The sequence below is a fragment of the Parasteatoda tepidariorum genome, chromosome 8 (assembly GCF_982258835.1).
Source record: "Parasteatoda tepidariorum strain Cologne lab strain chromosome 8, Ptep-v5.0, whole genome shotgun sequence".
NCBI classification, from domain to species: Eukaryota; Metazoa; Arthropoda; class Arachnida; order Araneae; family Theridiidae; genus Parasteatoda; species Parasteatoda tepidariorum.
In genome coordinates, this window is record NC_141762.1 from 59,055,184 (window position 1) to 59,079,336 (window position 24,153).

Genomic DNA, 24,153 nt, shown 5'->3' on the forward strand with positions numbered 1-24,153 from the left:
TATGTCAAGACTGGCCGGACAAGAGTTTTGTAGATTAAGAACTTTGTTTTTCTAGAAAGAACAGCCCATAGACAGCCGTATTCGAAAAATAGAGTCGGTTTTTTATTTCAGGAGTAATTCTGTTGTCAATGGTAATAGTTGATCCTAAGTAAGTAAAACTCCTCACTGTTTCAAATCTATAAGAATTTATTTCAAGGTAGGGGTCTGGGACTCTGTTTCTTGAGAATAACATATTAAAATTAATGAACACAAGATTTCAAGAATTATCATTTTTCAATGGATATGATATACAAACTATTATTTTATTTAAAATTATTATTTTAAATTATAGCATAAGTAAAAATCTATATGTTCATTTCATCTTTGTTACTTTCCTCTGACTTGTTTATTTCATCTTTTCACTAAAATAAGTACGATCAAATCTCTATTTTAGTTTCACTAAAATTGAGATTTGATCAAATCCCTATTTTAGTTTCACTAAAATTGAGATTTGATCAAATCCCTTACTTTCTTTAGAGAAATCACCATCACACAATAACCACTGAGTTGTTATCTTAACCAAATTCTGTGAATTGATTACCAACCTTAGGGATTCGATATCAAATCTCCAATTCATATTTTCTTTGCAACACATATTTTAATAGTTTCATGTATTTCTTTCGCATAATCATACAATTTTTAGCAAGTTAGCATCAATAATTATTCTTTGGAAGCTAAATTTCACTCAAGAGAAATAATTTTTTGATGTATGTTTTTGAGTTTTTAATCTTAGCATAATGAATTTTCATTATTAAAAGGCTTCCCTGTCTTTTTTAATTTGAAATTACCAGAATTGACTGCCTTTATTTCAAGCAACACCCAGACATGAGACACATACTGTATTTATAAGTTTGTAAATATTTGAAGAAAAAATACCGTATTTATAAGTTTGTAAATATTTGAAGAAAAAATACTGTATTTACAAATTTGCAAATATTTGAAGAAAAAATACTGTATTTCTAAGTTTGTAAAGATTTGAAGTAAAAAAAGCTGTTTTTCACCTTTGATGTCTAATTTCTTCAACAGTTACACTGTTGTTGTTATCCATTCCTGATATAGAAGTAGCTCTTGTATTATAAGCATTCCATACATTCCACCTTAATGTACTATTTTCACAATACTCTAAGAACGCTCTATAAACATTTGGCTCTAGAGTTACAGTCCAAGGACCTTTGGAAGGACTAGTTCTATAAGAATAAATTCATCATATAACAAAATAACAAAAAATTAATGTTAAATATAATTAAAAAAACATTAAAAGTTTGACACTGTTTAAAATTATTGGTCTTAAATGATTTACACAAATTAAGAATAAATACTAATTCAAACGATATCCGTAAAATTTCAACAAATAGCATTAATATTATTCCTCATCAGTTGTACTTTTTTGATGTATTTAATAAATATAAAAGAAAACATTGTTTTTTAATATGAGCATTATTTTTTAAATGCTTTTTTATGTAATAATTTCAGCAAGTCAGCAAAAATAAATGCAAAATGTATTTTCTTCTAAAAGATTGGAAATTAAGAAAAAAAGTTTATTCATTTTAGTCAATAAATTAAAGAAAAGTTTGGATTTACTACTTTTTATAAAAACACATTATTCCACATAGAATTTACTGAAGATCATCATTAGAAACAGTTATCCAAACATAAATACTCATTGACAGTAAATTAAATAACAAGTGACACAGAAGCTGAAGCAGTGACACAAAGACTTTTAAATGGCGTTGATAACTTAAAAAATATTCTGATAGCTTGGAGAGTTGTACTCATATGAGACAATTGCATATTTCATTTAGTAACTTATCATTAAACATTACACAGTTAAACCTCATTTAACAACCTCTTAAGAATCATTATATGCTTATGAATGTTGAATATTTTTAACAAGTTTTACATTAGTACGAACTTCTGGACTAAAAGATCTAAACAATCACTACACGTGGCTAGCATGAATTAATGTTCAAGATTTACCTCAGTTGACTTCTTCCTCCTTTTCAGTTCGAAAATTTTGATTGTTTCAATTGATCATGCTTAAAATGTTGTTGATTTTGAAGGTACTGATAGAAATTGAGTAGTTTATATTAAGTAAAAAAAAAAGAAGGAAGGAGGCAACGATGCTAATGAAAAAAAGCTGCCAAAAGATAGAAAATTCTTATATATAAATTAGATAAAATAGGGCAATCACACATCACTCTCAATAATAATTAATACCTAAAACATAAGTTTGGCTTGAACAGTACACAGAAAAAAATACAATACATTAAAGGGGAGAATCAAATATTATGTATAAATGTAAAGAAAGGAAGGCATATGCTCTTGATTTATAATATCACTAAATCATCACTAATCTTCTAAATCCCTTGTAAGTAATCAAAAGAAAATTAAAAAAATAATATGTAAGAATAGACTCTTACACAATGTCTGAATGGGATCCCACTGTAAAATTTTACAAAATAAATATAAAATACATCTTACTTGTCAGCAGCAAAAATTTGAAGAATATTAGGTGGGAAATTAACTACATCGTTGAATTGCAAATCATGAGAGAACTTAGATGTTGTTTCAAACAACTTTTTTCTGTAATAAAAAGAATTAAATAAAAAAGAATCAGTAAAACAGGTAACAATCGTTTTAATCTTTAATTTCAACTATTCTTAGCTTTATCTTATAAATCATGTGATATTATGTTGAATCAATGGATTCAATATATAAATTTAACCTTCAATTAATATATTTGAAATAACTTCAAGAAAATGCTTAAAAAGAGGGAAGCAAGATTTTAAAAAAAAAATTTTCACACACATCAAAGGGCTTACATTATAATTCATTGCAACACTATATAATGAAGTACAATACAAAATCAAAAAAATTATTATTTTGTAGAAATAATGATACAAAACAATAATAAATAAACTAAAATAATTTTAAAAAATATTATAAAATTAACTTGCAGTAAATAGTAAATAATTATAAAAAACTGTCTGTCAAAAAAGTGAGGTTTGTATGGAACAAAAAGTTTGAAAAACAGAAAAAGAAAATCAAAATTTCATTTATTTATTTTTAATTTTTTCAAGAACATCAGGCAACTCCTGGGAACAGTTGCTTATTTTTAAGCCCTTGAAACATGCCGACTTTTATTACCATCTTCAGTTTTTCTTTAAGCCAATGTAGCTTTTAATTGAGTATATATTTCTGCTACAATTTCTCAAGATTATTTATTTAAGATTGCAGGAAGTTAAGTTTGATTAAAACTGCCATAGAAAAATATTACATTATTTTGATTGGCTAAAAAAATTAAAAACTTGTATTATTCACCTATAAATTACTCTCTGCTCATCAAGTTTTTGCATGGCACTTTGAAAATGATTATATGGACCATCAGGTAAATGTATACCAGAAAAATGAGATTCCAATAAATGTTTATCAGTTATCCTCCTTACTGATTCGAGAAGCTGAGCTTCATTATCTTTTAATTCCTAAAACAATAAAAAAACAAAACATTCTTACTAAAAGAGCAATTATCATTAAAACAGCAAAAGTATCATTAAAAATATTACCATGAAATTAAAAAAAAAGAAGTTTTTTTCTATATGTGTTTATAAATTCTAAATAATAATATATATTTTTTAATCTTCAATCAAAAAGTGATTCCACAGTCCCCAACAATTATATCAAAATACATCTAAATAATTTAAAAATTAGACAAGTCTATAAATATAAAAATCAGTGGTCAACGCTACCAAGCTACTAACAGCTAAACTACTGTAGTCATACTTTTTTAGTAGTTTGTATTGTAGTGTGCTTTTTTTTTAAAAAAAAAAATAGAGTAGAAAGTAGTTCTATACAAAAAAAATTATAGTTTGTAGTTATTCCTGACAACTACTTATAACATTAACATTAATTTAGTAAAAGAACAAGTTTCAAACACGAGCAATTTTGAGAATCTAATTTATCCAAATTTTTAAGTTTATCAGTAGTGCATTGAAAATAACCTTGCAGCTTAGCATTTTAGAATAAACAGTATAATTGCTTTTATATAAGAAACATAAATAACTAACAGTTCAGCACCAGAATTTCCCCTCTTTCTCTCAGTGCAAACTTAAAACAATTCTTTGGTAGAACATCTAAAGGATGCTAAGCAAACAATATTTAATGAAGCTAACAACTTGATATTCTTATCATTGTTTTGCTTTTTTATAAAATGTCACTGTTTTTATTGTAATTGTCTCATCTACTCTATTTGCCTCATTAACACATTTTATTTCACCAATATGGTCTGCAATTCTTTCCCTTTGTGACTATTTTCTTTTTCATGCATAGTAACATAATTTAATAATGAAATGTTATATTTGATTTCAAAAACATCTCTGTTTTTATTCCTAACCACATAGTTAGATTATAACTTTGCATTTTGCAAAGGATATAAAATGTATAGAATGTTTCCTATTATCAAATAAGATATTTCATTAAAATTTCAGTTCTTATAATATGAAAATGTCAACATGCTTTTTAGTTAGACCTCAACTATTTGATGCTGTAGTGAATTATTGTTTTCAGTAGTAGTGAATGAACTGAATTTTCTTTTAAAAAATTACAAGAATTTAAGCATTTGTCTACATCACCTTATATGTATCTGTTTAAATTACTTGTGTTTAATGATGAACAAATTTTTTAAAATTCTGATTTATAAAAACATTACTAAAACTACACATGCAGATTATTTTGCCTTTTTTTCTTCAAATTGACTGCATGCCACCTCTTAAAGGACTGTTAAAAATTTTAAAGTAAACCGACCAATACATTTGCAAATAAAATGGAACAAAAAATTCATCGGATAACTTACTTTAAATGCTTGATACAAGGAAGGGCTAAAGTACTTTTCCCGCTTGGCCTTTATAATTCTGGAGTGTAACTAAAAACAAAAAATATTTACTGTAACAATGTTAATAAAAAGTTTAAAACAGAATGTCCTTCATAAACTAAAATATAAAAAATGTAAATGAGAAAACATATCTACAGATGAATTCATAGCAAAAAAAAAAAAAAAAAACTGAATTAATAGCATCATCAATTACAATGTTATGTTTTAAATGTGAAAATCTAGATGGTTTGTTGATCATTTGAAAAGCTGATTGATTGATTTTGGGAAAAAGGAACTATTACATTTTCAATATAAATCATAAAATTTATGCAATATTTGGAGCATCTGTAAAAGGTAGCAATGATTAAGCTGCAACGAAAGGAATATCTGTTATGATATATCAGTAAAACTTCCTATATGACTTTGTAATAAATAAATATATAAAATAGTAATACATAATCTATGCATTATAGAAAAAATATAATTTTTTATAAAGATATATAAAAAAATAATCACCAAGTATGGAAATGAAACATATTTAAATAATTAAATTCTTAAATAATTTGGAGCACTTGTTAAGTACACTGCACAAAATAAAAATGTATCATCATTAAATTTAATACAAAAAATATAAATAATCCTAAAAAAATTGTTTAACGCATGAATTTGTCTTTTGATGGTAAGATTTGTGTATAAAAAATCTGATTTTTTTATCTCTAAAACTAACATACAAAGGACTATATTTCATTCATAGTGCTCGTACTAAAGATGTTTTATATTCCACATTATAATATAAAAAAATACATCGAAGTTTTGTTTGAAATGACTCATTTTATCTTAAATTTTACAGATAATAAATAAAAAATAATATCCAAGTTTTAAAATTAATACAAACAAGGTAAAAAATATTTTAAACACTTTCTGAGGCAATGGTTTTCAATTTTTTTCCTAATGGTGGATGGCACCTTTTGTGGATTCATTATACTACATGAAGATTAAACCGCATTCGGTAATTATCTCAATTATGAATGTATATATACAGTGAAACCTCTCGGGAGAGAACACTCTGTTTCACAGCAAAATGGCCGTTTATGGAGGTTGGTCATTCTTATGAGCTATCTTCATTGAATTCAAAATGTTATCAAATGTTGTTAAGGTACATGATGACTCAGTGTCCTTTTCTCGGAGTGGAAATTATACTTGTGTTGGCATCATGAAAATTGGATCCATGAATAAAATTTAGCATCAATAAAAATGACCTTGACCTTTACTGACATAATTATGGGTAAAGACAAATTTATTACAAATAATGAATTATACAACTGTATTAAATAAATATATTTTTTTTCATTCATGTTAGCATTTAATTTTATATCATAAAAATTAGTTAACTTTAAGAAAATGAGAAGAGGTGTGTTTGTTTAAAGATGCTTTGTTTTTTCTAAAATAATTTTTTTTTAAATTTAACTTTCAATTCTAAAAATAAATCATTGATAGCATCGTCTTTAGTACACTCTGACTGCAACATGAGGTTGTCAATCTCTTTCAGAGATCATTAAAAAGATCTCTCTATATAAGAGCACTAACAAATATTTTGGCTACATTTAAATCTACTTATTTGTTTTCTTAATATTTTCTGTATTGATAATTTTTCAAGTTTCTTTATTTGACCATTTGCGCATTCGGTGTAGAGGTTTACTCGGTCTATGGCAGATGTTTCAATGGTCTCTCCTAAAGGATTTCTTTCACATAAAGTCTATAGAAAAATTTCTGTCAATAAATAAATTTTTGCAAATATTATAAAAATATTTAGTATAATAAATTACTTTTATATAAGATTTCGCTAGGTCTTCATTTCTATGAACTGTATACAGAATTTTAAAAGCACCCCAAGCATAGTCCAACTGACCAGACAGTTTATCTAAAGGCAAAATAATATTTTCGACATTTCTCTGAAACCCATCATCTAAGAATAAAAATCACAACAGAATTAGTTTCATATTTATTTTGAGGTATACAAAATTTATTAAACAACTATAAATTAGTTTTGAATTCTTTAATAAATCCTTGAAATTATGCAAAAAAATTAAATTTTTAAAAAGATTAAAAAAAAAAAAAAATATAGAAACTGCTAATCTGTTTCTTACAAAAATAAGAACCTTAAATATCAAAAATACTATTTCAAAACTAATATGTGCAGCAATTTGAAAAAAATACTAAAAAAAACTGCTCTTTGAATCTTTTATAATGTCTTATAAGAAAAAAAAAACTTAAGCTTTATCCTTTTTTAAATGAAATTTTGAAGATTGAACATTAATTATATTGGATGGTAATTCTAAATAGAAATTAAGTCTTAAAGTTTCCAGAAGAAGCTATGATACTTTTACTGACATCCAAGATTCCCATTTTAATTAATATTTTTAAAATTTATTGCACTTATTTAATTATTAGTTTATCTATAAAATTTTTGATTTAACGATAGTAAAACCAGCAATCAATAGCAACTAATGTAACACAACAAACAAATTTAAAACTAATAATCAGCTAACACAATAGTTTATAAATCACAACAATTTATAAATCTATAACAAGAAAAAAGAAATCCAATAAAGAATCTTTGGCACATTAAAAATAACACCATGTGGTATATAAAATACATTAAGTATAAAAGCAATGCCTTTTGAGGATTAAAAAACAATAAAGGGAGTAAAGGTTTGGAGAGAATGTCAAGCAAGAATATCAAGAACTTGGCCCTTCAACCAATATCAGGATATTTTTAAATGAGTGAAAACTGAAGAGCAACAATTTTTAAGTAACAATTGTTATGAAATTGAGAATAGAAAAAAAAAATGTAGAATCGTATTATAAAGAACTCTTAAAATATAATAAAATTTTATTAATACAATTAAATTATCAAACAACATAGTAAACATATAATTTTTTACAAAATCATATATAGAATTCACAATTACAAATTACCCACTATGTTTCATAATCAAATACTGTTAAGTTTAATACTCAAAATACTCCAGCTGACTCTTAAGTAATATGATAATATAATTTAAAAATTTGGTATAAATAATCAAAAATAGGCCTAATATATAAGCATAATATATATATTAGGTTTATTTTGGCTAAGGTCCCAACTCTGATCACAAATCATACAATTTTGTTAAACATTAAGAAGTCTAACAAAAATTATTTATTCATAATATTATCACTATGCAATGTAATCAAATAATCAATTATGGTTGGAAAGAGTCTCAAATATACGATTAAGGAAAAAAAATTCATAAAATTAATCATAGAAGTCAATGGCATTATTTCTTTGGGGAGGGGGGACAAAATTAAAATACAGAATTACATGACCAAAAAACATGAAAATTCATGAAATTTTTTTCTTCTTAATGTCAATTTCTTATATTATTATATTTTTGATTATTGAGTTAAATTTAACTCAATTAGAAAGTAAATACATATCAACGGAACTTTTATGATAACTTTTTGCAATTACAACTAAATAAGTTATATTTACTTGTAATAAATCATATTAACTTTCATAATAAATATTATGATTAACTTTGCTTTAGCAAAATAAAACTCACACCTTTGATTAATGAGGTTTGAGTTTTCTTCTGCTAAAATCGTTCAACATTTTTTTCATCTACCGAACTTGATTTTTGAGAGTCATTCCATATTTTGAAATATTTTTATAATTTAACTAAGCATCTCTCAATTGCACAGTTTCCCAATATTTAGAAGTCTATTCCAATTTAATCTGTAGTTGCACCCTGGGGTTCTTACAAATCCTCTCACACATGTTTCTTATCAATCCTTTTTTATTATTTTTGTTCAAACTTGTTTCTTTGTCCCTATTGGTTAAACCACTTTACACAATGTTTGTCCTTTTACTTCTCTAACATCACTTGGTGTTTAGGCACTGAGGAAGATTCTTCTTTATAGACCAAAATAAGAGTATGCTTATTTCTGTATTTTAATTTGTACTTTATTCACATTGTTTTTAGGCTTTAGTCAAACAAAATAGGTTTAAATTTTATCTTAATAGAATTAGAAAATAAAACTGCAAAATCTAAGTTACTACAATTAAAAATTTAGGGATATACCTTTCAACTGAATAATTTTAAATTCCAATTTAAGAGTTTATTCATCCCCAAAAAATAAAAATTATTGCAAAAAGTAAATGTGAGTTTGGAAAACAAGGGATAGAAATCTTTAAGCAATAGTTAAAAAAGTATTAACAAAGAAGGTTTTTATAATATGTATGTTTGAGATAATAGAGGAAATAAGTATCATTATTCTTCTGTGGGTCAGTAGAAATTTACATTAAAAAAATCTAAATTTAGCAAACTTTTTTTTTATCCCTTATGCATTAACCAAATACCTTTTCAATGAGCAAGTCTTCAAATTAAGCAATCAATAAATGAGCTGCCATCATCAAAATTCAGTATAGTTAGATTACAATATACATGTTACACTAAAAAATTAGTTTTAACAAAATCTGGTACTTTTAACTTTAGAGAATCAGATAGGACAGATTGTTATTTAACTTACTATAAAGCCTTTGATCTAGGTCATGAATACTTGACTCATATTCAATCACAAGCTTTCCCACAGCATTTACACACTTTTCTACAGTTAGCTGGCTAAATGGTGGGAGCTCATTAGGCCGCAAAAGGGGATTAGTTTCTGCAGTATCAGTAGGAATTTCTGGCAATCTAATAAAAAAACATATTTTTTTGAATAGAAGAACAATGACCAACAAAATAACCTTTTCAGGGTTGCCACAGAAAAAAAAGAGTAAAATAATTGCTTTTAGTAGCCTAAAGCATGAAAATAATTGCCTAAATAAGAACAAAAAATTTTCAATTACATAACTAAAATTTTATTAGACTTAATTGACCATGATCTATTTAGTCAAGTTGGTTGCAAATATGATTCTTTTTGTATAAATGTTAATGTTTTAGCAGTAAAAGTTTATATAAAAATTTTTTCCCTTTCATTAATAATTGATTTAGCAAATATATATATACATATACTATATTGTAAAAAGTGATTATTCAAATTCAAAATTCACGCATCATAATATTGTATTAAAAATCAGGTTTAAAAGCATGTAGAATTTCGTAGCAATAACCGTTGAAACCGCAATCTAGAAACAAAATAGACTTACGATGAAATCTGTGCAAATTGAGAACATTAAAAAGTAATAACTCAAATTTGCAATTGAAAATCTTACACATTTTTCGAGAAAAAAGAATTTATCATGTTCAAAACCTCCCACTGGCTGCAGTTTGTCAACCAAATTTATGCTAACAAACATTTCCAGGAGTACAGAAAAGTCTCCCAATAGTCTCCTTTTCCTGTAGTTGCATTTTAATACTTTTAAGGCAAAAAAAAGTTGTCGTAGTCGCCCCAGGTCGAAAATAAATGCAAATAGTCGCCTGTGGCAATCCTGTCTTTCAAATAAAGCTTTTGACTTTTTAGAATACACAATATTGTTTTCATTTACATGTTTCAGAAAAATTGCATGAATTTAGTAAATTTAACTTTAATTTATACATATCAAGCTGTTTTTGCCTTTTTTATTTAAAATTTTGACATTGAAAAAGGTACTTCACTAAACCAAAACTATAGTATGTTGGTTTCGGGGCACTATATGCACTCTTTTCACATTATTTAACTTTATTCATCCTCTGCAGAGGGGATGGCTTCCCCAAATTTGTAACTTAATGACCTGTGTGCATAGTTGACCATTTTACAGTAAAGTAATTTAGTAAGGACCGATACTACCCACCCTTGGTCCCATTGCAAGATGATCGAAGTTGTGTGTTCACTAACGAAGACAGTGAAACTTCACTGCGATATTCTATTGGGAGTCGAGATGGATGCAAACCACCTTCGTCTTTGCCCGGCACTGGGGGACATCTCTATGTGTGACCGTTACTGGAGCGCAAGACACTTATTGGGTTCATAGACTTTTCTTGCCACGTTTGTTTTTGTTTATTTTGTTGTTCCTCCCTTTGTGGTGAGTGGTCTTTTGTAACCTTGGCCATTGGAAATATAAAAAAAATTCGATTGGGAGCAGTGCCTTATGATCAGTTCACTGTGGGACTTACGATCAATAGACTTTGCCATTTTAAGTAAATAGACGATGTCTCTATTTAATATACCATCAAAAATTATTTAAATGTAGACTTTTAAATTATTTTTCAGAATCCTGTTAATCCTTTAAAGAGCATATAAAAATAATTTTAACGTAAGTAGATCATTGTAAATTTTTTATTAAATTGGAAAATTTTAATTATTAAGATTTTTCACCATAAAAAACTTTAACCTTTTAAACCATTTTGATTACTAAAAAATCAATCAGTTTAAATAGATCAGGTAGATATCTAGAATGAATAGTGCTTGACAATTCCGCTTATATGCTTTAGCGTGTCAAATACCCCCAGAAACTGTAAGGAAGAGGCAAAAAAAGATATGGTGCATCCTTAGGCTGTGTGGTTAACCACTAGCAAAAAATAGAAAAGGTAAAAAAAGCACACCTACAGGCTAAATTAAATTAAACTTTTTTTTTCTGAGTTAAAAACAAGAGAAGAAAATAATTTAGATGATTTATAAATTGATGGAAATTTTGGTTCTAATTCTTTGTTGAATAATTATTACCGAAGCAATTAATAATTACATTTTTTCTCTAATCATAAATATTTATTTTTTATGTAATCTATTAAGTGGATATTTGTATCATTTTAAATAGGAGCCTGCTTTTAGCAATAAATGATCCAGAAATTTGGAAGTTCTGCATCCTATGGACGTCCGAATGGAACTGAAGTCTTGTGTCCTAAGGACTTCCTAGAGTCAAATGGAATCACTGGGTGCTAGCCTATATACCCTTTGAGTTGGTATCCTTCTGTGATGTTTTTTCCAGTTTATCGCAAGTTGCTGCACCTAAGTTGCCAAGACTGGGCAATAATTCTACCACAGATAATACGGATATAATTCCGATTTTTCCTAGTTGAGCAAAATGTAAAAGTTAAATAAAGGTTGTTTTTTTTATCTAAAAAATACTTTTTTCCATCACTTATTATTAACCTAAAAACATATAAGAAGCCTTCTGCCTCACACTTTGTGCAATGCAAAATGCACTGTTGAATGCTTTTTTTTTTTTTTTTTAAGCGCACAGTATGCTATTGATAAGTCTTATATAAATCTAGTCTAAAAATAATAACACCACTAAATAATTTTAAAACTTTCCTGACAGTATCCTTAGCATTAGTTTTTCGCGCGTAGCGAAAATAACATTTAATAACTTTTACTTCTTAAATTATTAAATATTATATTAATTGAAATATTAATTTTGCTGCCGGGTCTAAATGTTTTGGTAAATTTCTCGAAGGAATCAATGTTTTTCGATACATTTTCGATATTGTTTCATAGGCTGATTCGTGAAAAAAATTAAATCTGAACTAAGAATATGAAGCTTTGGATCAAAGATCTAAATTACTTACAAAACCACATATTTATTTCTTTGTTGCAATAATTTGTAATTTTCTTTACGAAATCTGAGAATTCCCCTAGCAAACATCGTGAAGTCTCCGTATTTTGTTTATAAACATTTTACGAACTACGACAGTCACAGTTTGAAATATTTTGCCACCCTGTATTTAATTGCATTTTGCTTGAAAATATTAATATAATTTAGCTACGAAATTAAAGTAAGTTTACGAGATTCTTATTTTTTTCTTAAACTATTGCTGATCAAGATGCAATTTTTCGAAAGTATATTTTAACATTTCCTGAGGCAAAACAAAAAGATAACCGTTATGTCATTGGCAATGTAAACAATCAGCTGTCAAAGCAAAAAGATGGCCGGGGTGAGTTTGTGTTGTTCTTGTTTCGAAAGATTAAAATACGGTCCGGAAGAATTAGATCAATTTCAACGAAGCAGAAAAATTGATAAAATGTTAGAAATGGACAAAAAGGCACGTAGAAAACTTGTAAAATTACTTTTACTTGGTGCAGGGGAGAGTGGCAAAAGTACATTTCTTAAGCAAATGCGAATAATTCATGGTTTAACATTTGACGAGGAAACTGTTGCTGAATACAGAGTCACTATATTTCAAAATGTTGTGAAGGGGATGAAAGTTCTAGTTGACGCTCGCGATAAATTAGAGATTGCCTGGCAAGATCCTTCTCGAAGTCAACACGGCGAACGTGTGATGAGTTATGAAAACTTTTTCTTAGATAAATCAACATTTTCTCAGTACGCTCCTTCTGTTAAGGAACTTTGGAAAGATAAAAGTATCAGAATAGCTTACCATAGAAGAAGAGAATTTCAACTTGTAAGTTTTGGATAGAAGAAGTGATGTATTAAATAAGTTATTTTAATTATAAGTACCTATAACTTGTTTGAAGCCTGTTATTTAGTTGATACTAAACGAATCAATGTTTGCCTTCTAATTAAATAAAATTTCAAGATTTTTTTATAAAAGAAATTGATGTCTCAAATGAAGTATTTCTATTCTATAATATAAGATTCTTGAAATTTCAATGTGATTGCGAAACTTCTATGGGATTGCGAAACTTCTGTGGTATTCGGTATATTGCTTCTGCAGTAAAACAGGAGAGTAATATTATTTTTTAGGCTTGTGTAATTATTATATAAGAGTGTAGGGGAGATTTCCGTATCGTGATCTGTGGCAGAATAATCAGCAAGTCTTGGCATATCAGTTTGTTACATATTTCATTTGTTATGCAAATCATATTATACATTTGTATTTGATGCATTTCACTCGTTATATGAATAATATATTATGTCATTATTTACTGCATCAGTATAAAATAACAGAACTGATAAATTTATTTTATTTAAATCAGTATTGTCCTCCTAAAGGAAATATTGAACTTCACATTTTTAAGGCCATTTAAGTTGAAATGATTCCATCCTTGTATCTTTAAAAACTGGTATTAGTTCGGAATGTTTTAAAAACTTAAATTGGTTTAAAATATACTTTTTATCACCATGTTACAACCACTCAATGATTTAATTTTGAGAATTTTAATATCTAACTGTGAATGTCTTAAGTATTACTCCTTTGATGTCTTTTTAAATTCCAAATAAATAAATTTAACCTATACTCGAGGTTTTCTGAGAAATTATCCTACATTATAATATTAATAAAAGGAGAAAATATTTCTGTTATAAAATAAGCTTGTGGTGCTAACTTCTCATTATATTAGGTTTTTTGAGAAGCAGCAAAATGTGATCTAACATTGTACAATTTTAAATAATGAAGACATTAATGTTTTAACTTTTGTTTTTCATATTCTATTACAATTTCTAATGTTGTATTCAAATATTGTGTTTGAGTAATTTTCAAATCTATGTTGCATATTCTATTTAGTACTCAATTTAGAAACCACACTCAGTTATCACTATTATCGAATGGATAGTTGCGATAGTGATGCTGTGAGCAGGACAATGTTAGAAATTAGTTATATAGTAGGGCTACTGCTCTATTTCTTCAAATGCTTAATGTTAGTCAATTTAAATAAATGTATAAATATGTAGTTTTTCTTCAAAATATTTGGTATAAAGCAAAGAAACTTTCTTCTCAAATGTTGCTAATTTATCAATAAGTGTTAAAACCTTACTGACTAATTTGCACCTTACCATATTACTATAACAGGTATAATTGTATTTTTTTCATTATAAAATTTTCAAAAAAGCTTATGTCTGAATTTGTATTGAAATACAATAAAAATTGATTTGTAATTAGCCAATTGTCCAAACGTTGAAAGTTAAAATAATTTATTTACATATAATTTTTTTTTTCCAGAGTGATAGCGTACAATACTTTTTTAACAATCTTGATAGAATAGCATCCACCGTAAGTATAGTTTTTAGTATTTTTATTTTGCACAAATTGTTTTTTTGTCAAATCGTAATTCATTGAAAATTTCAATACATAATTATCAAAATTTTCAAGATTTAATTATCCCTGGGCATTAAATTTTCAAAAAGTCCCTACATTAATGAATATACTTAATTTAGTGAATTCATTGTGCTGAACATAAATATGGCAAAAAAAGGTTAACTTTTTTTCCTTGTGATGTTTACACATTCCTGGTAATAATTATGCAAGTGTGTGCATGCGTATAGATTACAATTCATTTACGAATTATATTTTACTTCAGATGTTCAAATTCTTTTGGCTTGTAATAAACGGGGTAGCAGTTTTATTGACTGTGGAACATTTACTGGAAATTAAAGAAACCTTGAGAAGGAATTTAAAGCACCGAAACTGCTTAAAGAGTGCTTAGTTGTAAATTTCATTATAATAATGGGATTTATCTATGTATGAAATTTATTTAATTTATTTATATATAAAAATAATATTTATTAATGATTTTTATTTTTTTTTAAATGCATTATTCAGCTAATTTTTTACTCGAATACTCAGTATTTAGAAATTTTACTATTCGTTACTTCCCTACTTTATAACGCAAAACAATTTAAATATCTCTACAATAGGATCCAATTAGCTTTATTTCCCCAATTTCACATTCATGTTCTATTGAGCATTAATATTTTAACAACAAAATGTTTTATATAAAATGCATCTGTTTATTTTTATTTATATTTGAACAATCATTATTAGATTTTTATAAGCACAGCTTGTATTATAATTTTGCTTTAGAGATTAGACTATCTAATAATTGGCAATCAATATAAAGCAGCAGTATATTACATTATTTTGGTACTGGAAAAATAACTCAGTTTATTTATGGTAAAATGGCGGAAATTTGGAAAATATTGGGTTGATGCATAAGTTCCCACGTTTTTTATTTTTTTATTTAAAAAATTTGCATTGAAAATGAAGTGTTTTGGCATAATCTTTTATGTTATTCGAAAGAGAAATTTTTGCTCTATAAAATAGTGTATTTCACTTTTTTGTTGACTTTAATTTTTGTTACTTTTTAGAGCATTTAATTTAAATGGAGTGTCAAGTGGACAAAAAACGAGCATTTCCGACACCACCTTATTTTTGCGTTTAATCGAGGTGCCAAAGCAACAGAAGCTGCTAAAAATATTTGTGCTGTGCACTTTTAAATGCTTTATGCTGCGTTTCATTCAATAATGACGTCGAATTATGGGCTTCATTGGACGACTTTTTTGAGACGCTTCCGGGTGAGTTCTGCCTAAGAGGCGTCGAAAAACTCGTTGAGCGTTGAGAAGAAGTCATAAACAACAACAGAGAGTACATTATTGATTAAATGGTTGTTATTTTATGTCAAGAAATAAAGTTACAAAAAAAAAATTTTAAAAAACGTGGGAACTTATGCATCAATCCAATATTTAACTTTTAATGTAACTGCAATTATTATTTAATTATAATTACGTTTTATTATATAAAAGTAATTCAATGACTAACTTTCTCTCTTTAATATCATTATAGCTTCTCACTAAATGTTTTTACTAAACTAATATGGCTTATTAACACTTATATGTTTTTTTTTATTGCTGTAGTTATTGTTTTCTTGTAGATCTTGTGAGCGATCTACATTAAGTTCTTTAAACATTGATGAAATAATTTATTCACTGTATAATATGTAAAATTACAAAACCACTGTTTCTCGGCAGCAAATAAACTACTGATTGTTATTACTATCTATAAAGATTATTGGAACTGATCTATTGATTGGAATTTTAACCCTCTTATATAATACAAGGTCCGGCTATTAATTTCCAGGACTGACGTAACTGTAGGAGAACGAAAAGCCGGAAGATGGCGCTAATGATTGCATATTGAAGAGTGTTTTCTTGCGCATGTGCCGTGCAATCGGCACCATACTGAAGTAAGTGGTTCTCATAGAAAGGCGCATTAAAACATAGCTCTTAAATTCCTATTGTCGAAGTGAAAATGGAGCAAGAATAAACATTAAATGTTGCTTCAAATTGGGCAAGACAGCTGCAGAAACCTACAAATGATTTAAAGAAGTTTACGGCGAGGAAGCATTATGTCGCTCCAGAACTTTTGAATGGTTTAAACGCTTTTGAGACAGCGCGAAAGCGTGGAAGATGATCCACACACAGGTTGGCCGCAGTCGTTACGCACGCCGGAAGAAATTGAAAAGGTTCGCTTCCACACATTGCGTTGCCTGTGAGGCGATTCTTACCCCAGCATGGTGTCGTTGAAATGCAGCATCCACCATACTCTCCAGACCTAGCACCCGCAGACTGTTTCCTAAGCTGAAAAATTCTCTGAAGAGGACAAGATTTCAAGATGTCGAAGCCATCAAGAAGACTGTAACGTCACTATTAAAGAGCATTCCAAAAGAGGACTTTAAAACTTCGATCCGAAATTTGCACTGCCGAGCACAGACGTGCATTATGGCTGATGGGGGTTACTTCGAATAATATTAAATGGCTATGTGTTTAATTTTATTTTCTTCTGAGTTATTCCATGAGTCCTGGAAATTAATAGCCGGACCTTGTATAATATCTTATGAAAATAACTTTTAGTTCCTAATGACTTTAATTTGTTTATTTATATATCCTAAAAATGTTTTATATATTATTATTATATTATAGTATCATATCTCATTGTTTTATTTATTAATATTTTTATTTATTATATTATATATATTTTAGGATTATACACCCAGTCACCAAGATATTCTTCATGCCAGAAAAGCAACCAAAGGAATTACCGAATTTACAATTACAATTAATGAAGTACCATTTTGTTTTGTAGATGTAGGAGGTCAGCGATCTCAGAGGCAAAAATGGTTTCAGTGCTTTGATTCCGTCACATCCATCTTGTTTTTAGTGTCTTCCAGCGAATTCGACCAGGTGCTACTCGAAGATAGAGCTACAAATCGTCTACTAGAATCGCGGAACATTTTTGAAACCATAGTCAACCACAGAGCATTTGTGGAGGTGTCTTTTATCCTTTTTCTTAACAAAACTGATTTATTAACTTACAAAATTTCTAACAAAATGTCTGACATTTCATTGTTTTACCCTGAGTTTAAAGGTGATCCTTTCAGCATAGAAAATGTTCAAAAATTTATTTTAGAGCTATTTGAAAACACAAGAAGAGATCCAAATAAAGCTATCTTTCACCATTACACTACAGCTATAGATACAGAGAATATTAAAGTAGTGTTCAATGCCGTCAGAGACTCTATCGTGCAAAAAAATATCACTCAACTGATGTTGCAATGATATGTTGAAAAAGTCCCCTTTATATCATGTAAATTTTATTATACTATTTAAACTTGAAGTTATACTATGTGGTGTCGATTATTAAGTATTTTGAGTTTTAAATTATATTTAATTGGCAGCTGTTTAGTATTTCTTAAATTAATTAAATGAAAAGAATTCATTTCCATGTGCATTATTTTGATTGAAACTGAAATCAACATTATAATATATCTTAGCAATTTAAATAATTTTCCTGCCAAAAGATTCATGAACTTTTTTCTCTAATCATAAAATCAAAGTACTCCAGTTATCCATATAATTGTAAAATTTATTAAATTAAAAAAATATATATTATTTCATTGACATTCTCAAAAAAAATTTCCTTATTATGTATTAAAAACTAATAAATTAATTTGCTATCTTTTTTTTCTGATTTTAGATCTGCCAATTACTTCTCATTATTTGAATCCAACTAATGCTATATCTATCTTTGAAAACCTTATATCTCCCTCCTACTTAATTATCTTTATAAAATTAGTTTCATTTCATTAAAAAATAATTCTAAAATGTGAAAGTAAGTCATGAATAAGACTTAAACTATAAGATCAATGATTAGTTTGAATTTACGTATTGATATTGCGTAAGAAACAAAAACCATTATATTGCTTAGTTTAAGAATCCCCCAAAATATGCTGATAAACATGCAGTAACTATAATACTAAGTAAATTTAATTGAAAAATACATTATTATAGTGAATTATTTTATATAGGTAAATGTTTTATAGCTTTACATTAAAAGTGAAAAAGAAATTTATATATACCTTAACAATCATAACTAAAAAATTATTGTAGTTAACAAAACACTTCAGATTGCAAAAATTGTGATTTTTTTTAAAATTCGAAAATAAAGGCTGTTGGGTAATTTTTGGAAATTATAATTATGTTTTTTGAATCAAGGATTTGAATATTTTTTGTTTCTTATGCTATATCAATATGCAAGTTCAAATTAATCATGTCATTATGAAAAAATTTAACATTGTACTTATTCATTACTTTCTTGAGCATTTTATGCCTTGGAATTATCGGAGGATATCAAACTAATGCTAAATAATTAAGCTATTGAAGTTGTGTATTATGAATTTTAAATGTTCATTTTCATTAAATAAATATTTTTAAGAAAAACTATTAAAAATTTTAACTGAAAAAAACAAAGGTAGAATTTGATTTTTATTATTTAAAAGTGCATTCATTTGAACAGAATTCTTTAATTTTTCAGAATTTTTATTTGGAAATTATAATTTGTTTGTTTTTTCGTGATCAATCTAAAATGTATTATTGACTTAAACTGAATGAGCTTAGGAAACCTAATAAATGTAGATATATGTTTGTTCTTATACATACTTTTTTTTTTGTGGGAACATTAAGCATATATTTATTTGTGTATGTAAGCATTCTTCTAATTGCTGTAAAAAAATTAAAAATTCTTATTCGGATTTATATAAACTAAAATTTTTTTTAAAATAAAATATTAATCAGCTTATTTTGTAAGGAAAGTATTATTTAAAAAATATTAAATTTATTGCTATTATTCTAAAACAACTTTTTTTTTAAATTTAATAAAAGGCAGCTTTTTTTTTTCTCTTTTTTTTTCATATAGCTTTGGTTATTTTATTTTTTCCTATTTTCATAGTTATAACACTTTAGAGACATTCCACTTTTTTGGTAGAAATCAGTTATTACAATTAACAAAGTTTTCTTCCAATGTCTCTTTACTTTGTGTCAAAAACATGTTAGCTGTTTAGGCTTCATTTTGCTAAGTTTCTTTTCCTAATTAGGGAATGTGTAACTATACCAAAGTTGTGTAAATTGATTGACTGATTCAGCTTTTTGAATATAAAAACGTGTTTCTAGTTTTAGTTTTTTGACAAATTTTCTAATAAAATATCATCTTAGCAAGAAAACTTTTGTTTTAACACTAAAGTTTCTTTTTTTTTTTAGCATATAATATCATAAATAACTTCAATAAAGCCAAGTATAGCTATCTTATTTTTTAAAAGTAATTTATTTCAGACGAATTGTGGATTTTTAGCTATAATTTTATTCAGAATGGTTAAGATAAATTTTAAAGGCAAGGGGGGGGGAAAGAATATGTTCTTAGTACTTATAATTTTGAGGTACTATCAACCTTACCTCAGTACTATGTCTATGCACATCATGTTAACTCGATGTGGAAATTTTTATTTTATAGATTTTTGTCTCTCAAACAATCGCAATTCCATGTAAACATAATTCTCTAAACTATATTTAAATGTAGGAACTTAAGCTTCTCCGGCTGCAAATGCTAGCTCATGCATTGTTTCTCAAAGTAAACATTCCTGTTTCCCAGCATTCCTTATCTTTACTTTGATATTGTAAGTTTGCTGCAATATGTAAATGTAGATGAAATTGAAGGAAAAAAAAACAATTTCTGCATTCTGTAGATATTTTTTTAATATCATACTTAATAAATGACTAAAAAAAAAAAAATAGGGTGGAACCACACAAAAAAATGGTTGGCAAGGGGGTGTTTAATTTTATACTTCGATGAGTTCAACATTAAAAATTTGTCACAAAGGGCAACTATGTTTTCTATTTTATTAAAATCTGTAACATATTTATATTATTAATGGAGTATGATACTTATTGTTGGAAATTCTTTTAGCTTGCTACAGTTAAAAGAAATTTCTTCATTTGTTAATTTATTACCGATTTGCTTCATGATTACTTAAGATATCATTCTTCATAAACAGAATTTTTTATGTATACACGCTTTTATTTTCTATTGCTCTCTTTTTTCTATTTGTTTGTTTATTTTTGTATTAAATTTTGTATTGTTTTAAATTGAATGCTGTATGTATTCGAACTTAAGTTATACTTTTGTAAATTTAATACTTTAGATATACTTTAAAATCAGATAAGATGATTTTAAAAAGTTTATTAATTTTAGCTTCTTTTGCTTTTTTTAACGTGTTCACATTTAGGAAAATTGATATTTATCTTTCTATGTTATTTTGTGTTAAAATTTATTGACCTCAATCTCATATGTCAGCTCAATTATTGTTAGCTATTTTATTATGTATGATGTTCACTTTCTAGTCTAAAATAATATATGTATTGAGTAAATATTTTTTAAACTAATTTTAATATTTAAAAAAGCATTAAAATTTCGAAAAAAATATAGAAATATCAATTGTAGTATTTAAAGATTTAAATCCTTAGCCTTTTTAAACTTTGTGGAATTTTTTTTTTACCAAAACGTATTCTATTAGAATGAGATTTATTTATTTCAAAACTAAAAAATTACAAGATTTATTTAATAATTAATAATGTAACAAGTTATATAAAGCAAATTATAATGAATAAAATTATTTTTCTCTGGGAAAATTTTAAAACTTGCTATGATTTAATTTTATTAAAAGACAGTGCATGCAAAACTACAAATAATATCAAAAATATTATGCTTCTACTTTTTTCATGTATAAAGTTTACTGTTCAATACATTATTTTTTATGTGAAAATTATATAGTTTATATTAAACATAAAAATAATTAAAGTTATTCTTGATACAAAATCTCAGTTTATTTTATCCCTTGAAAAAACAGATTTTTTTTCGCCTTCTCTGAAAAAAAGATTGTGCACCCTTAGAAGAGATCACTAATAAAAATAATTGAAGATTGGGTACTAAAACACGTGTTTCATTGCTAGTGTCAAGACCCACATCTCAGACAATGAGATCTCCTGAGTTTTCCTCCTTTATAATTTGTCATTGCAACCCAAGTTGTTCTATAATATTTCTCTCCATTTCCAAAAAACAATTATATTTGCTGTAATTTTAATAGTCTTTCTTCAACTATTTTTATTTTTTCTCTTTACTTTGTGTCCTGTTTAGTTCAGGGTAACCATCCTCTCTGTTTCTAAATCAATTTATTAATTAAACAACCATCATGTAAAATAGTTTTTCTTCAGGGGTCTGTTTAGAAGAAATTTGGGTCCGTTAACGGACCCTTCTCAAAATATCTTTTCTTAGAAACGAACCCTTCACAAAATAATTTATCTTTTAATCGTACCCTTCACAAATTTGTTTATCTTCATTATTGTTTTGTTAATCGAATAAACCCTTCTAGGGAAAAAGAAAGAAAAATGGCTGGAAACGAACTAAGTTTTCATAGTTTCCCTAAGTTTAAATTGCAAATGTAGTATTCTAAGAAAATATTTCTACTTTTTCAAACATTGTGTGCACATTCTTATTGATATTAATATTTTTTTTCCTAAATAAATAATTGATCAATTTATATTTATTCATAAAATTAATTAATAGAATATTATATAAATAAAAATTAATTTCTGGCAATTTTTTAAATAAAATATTATAAATTTATGAATTGTTTAAATTTACTTAATGCGTAACACATTAAAAGTGATGCATAATTAAGTTGTTTTATTTAAAATATGTCAATTGAAATTATTAAAAATGTGTGTGATTTTGTTTCCATTATTCGTCTGAAATGAATATTCTGCATTGAGCAGTATAGGCTAAATTCCAAATATTTATATGTTGCATCTTTAATTTAGTAGCAGCAATTGTTGTGTATAATCTTGTATCTATTTACAATTTAAAAACTTCTTGAAAAGGTTTTTAGCAATTTTTGCAATAACAGGACCTTATTTGCACAAATTCACAAAAGCAGGACCCTGGTTGGAAGAATATGACTTAACACTTATTTTATATTCACAAATTATGAGTAGTTTGTTCACAATTTTACAAAAACAGGACCTTTCACAAAATGTCTGGACAGACCCCTGTTATGAGTTAAATACAGTAGTTCAATAAATTTTGCTCAAAGGTAAACCATGTTATTTGCAAAGTTTTAGAATCTAGCTTGTGTTTAAGCTTTTTTCTTGTTGCAATTCTTCCTATTGTTAATTCTATAAAGATGTTTAACTATTTTATTTGTTTCATTACAATGTTTGATATGAATATCTGTGATATTGGCATTGTGAAATATACAAATGGTATTGAATGTGAAGAATTTGTTTTTAATTGCTTCTTTTGAAGAAATTATTATAGAAATATTTAATTACGAAGAAGATATAATTGTGGATTTTATTTCTTTTGTTAAGATATAAATATCAAATTAATTGTTTTATCTTTTCTTTATTTGAACTATTAAAATTGATAACATTAAAGTAATTTTACTTCTATTTGCATTCAGTTTTGACCCTAAAGAGTGTTGGAGCTTTCATCTAGTAAACTTACTCAATTTATTTTATCGATATTATTTGTTTTATTTTGTATTGGGTAAGTTTTCTTTATCTCATAGAAAAATAGAATAAATTAAATAAACCATTGAGATGCTTCAAAGCGGATTTTGCAATCTAATCACTAAAAACTGTTTTTACTAAGTGACAAAATAAAACTACAATGTATTTTTTGTATAAATTGAATGTTTGAATATTTACTATACCTTAAAATATTCTACAATTTTATGCTACATTTAATTTTTTGAATTTGCACATCTGATGATTTGTTATTGAAAAAAGTCATATGCATACTAAAAAGTTTAGTTCACTGATTAATTTTAGAACTTGTCATGAAAGTGCTAAATAGTTATTATAAACTAAAATTTGGTCACAACTGAAATAATTCCTGTTTCTATAAATATAATTTCTTTTAATTCTCATTATAATATTTTTATAGCATTTCCTGACATGTTTTGGAAATACAGTTTGTATAAAAAGAAAGTAGTGAAGTAATAAAAGTAGGTACTATCAATACATAACTGAAAACTTTGTCTTTAAAAAAGAACATTATTCAAAATATTTTATAAAACTTTGTAAAAGTGTGGGTACATGTGGTAAATATATTTCTTCTGTAAGATGAAACTTGTTTTAATGTTAGACATTTTATAAGAAGAATTTTGTAACTTTTAAAAATTCTTCAAGAGGTTTTTTTACATGATGTTTGGTGCTAAGTTGT

The 24,153-nt window shown here is 26.6% G+C and overlaps 2 protein-coding genes across 3 annotated transcripts in view; one reads left to right on the plus strand and one right to left on the minus strand.

The window, feature by feature from the left end:
* Window positions 1–12,582, minus strand: part of LOC107444620 (uncharacterized) — a 36,239-nt gene extending 23,657 nt beyond the window's left edge. The window contains exons 1-7 of one of the 2 annotated variants that reach the window (XR_015428765.1): window positions 12,436–12,582; window positions 9,479–9,642; window positions 6,733–6,872; window positions 4,889–4,957; window positions 3,361–3,521; window positions 2,521–2,622; window positions 1,041–1,226 (exon numbers count right to left, since the gene is read on the minus strand). Coding sequence is in view for 1 of the 2 variants with exons in the window: in XM_016058833.5 (XP_015914319.3) it covers window positions 1,041–1,226; window positions 2,521–2,622; window positions 3,361–3,521; window positions 4,889–4,957; window positions 6,733–6,872; window positions 9,479–9,642; window positions 12,436–12,512 (899 nt within the window). In the remaining variant the exon portion in view is untranslated. The remainder of the gene's footprint in view (window positions 1–1,040; window positions 1,227–2,520; window positions 2,623–3,360; window positions 3,522–4,888; window positions 4,958–6,732; window positions 6,873–9,478; window positions 9,643–12,435) is intronic. The other variant, XM_016058833.5, reaches the window with a different exon arrangement.
* Window positions 12,583–12,720: 138 nt separating this feature from the next.
* LOC107444621 (guanine nucleotide-binding protein subunit alpha homolog) lies at window positions 12,721–18,947 on the plus strand. Its single transcript, XM_016058834.5, has 3 exons — window positions 12,721–13,269; window positions 14,767–14,817; window positions 17,583–18,947. Exons 1-3 carry the CDS (start codon window positions 12,793–12,795, stop codon window positions 18,156–18,158), a joined length of 1,104 nt encoding a protein of 367 aa, XP_015914320.2. The 5' UTR covers window positions 12,721–12,792; the 3' UTR covers window positions 18,159–18,947.
* The last annotated feature ends 5,206 nt before the right edge of the window (window positions 18,948–24,153 follow it).

Excerpts from the sequence above, each read along its gene's own strand:
- LOC107444621 (XM_016058834.5), top strand. The coding sequence starts at position 12,793 with ATGGCCGGGGTGAGTTTGTGTTGTTCTTGTTTCGAAAGATTAAAATAC. Across the intron at positions 13,270-14,766 it reads GAAGAAGAGAATTTCAACTT|AGTGATAGCGTACAATACTT; the intron begins GTAAGTTTTGGA and ends TTTTTTTTCCAG. Across the intron at positions 14,818-17,582 it reads TTGATAGAATAGCATCCACC|GATTATACACCCAGTCACCA; the intron begins GTAAGTATAGTT and ends TATATATTTTAG.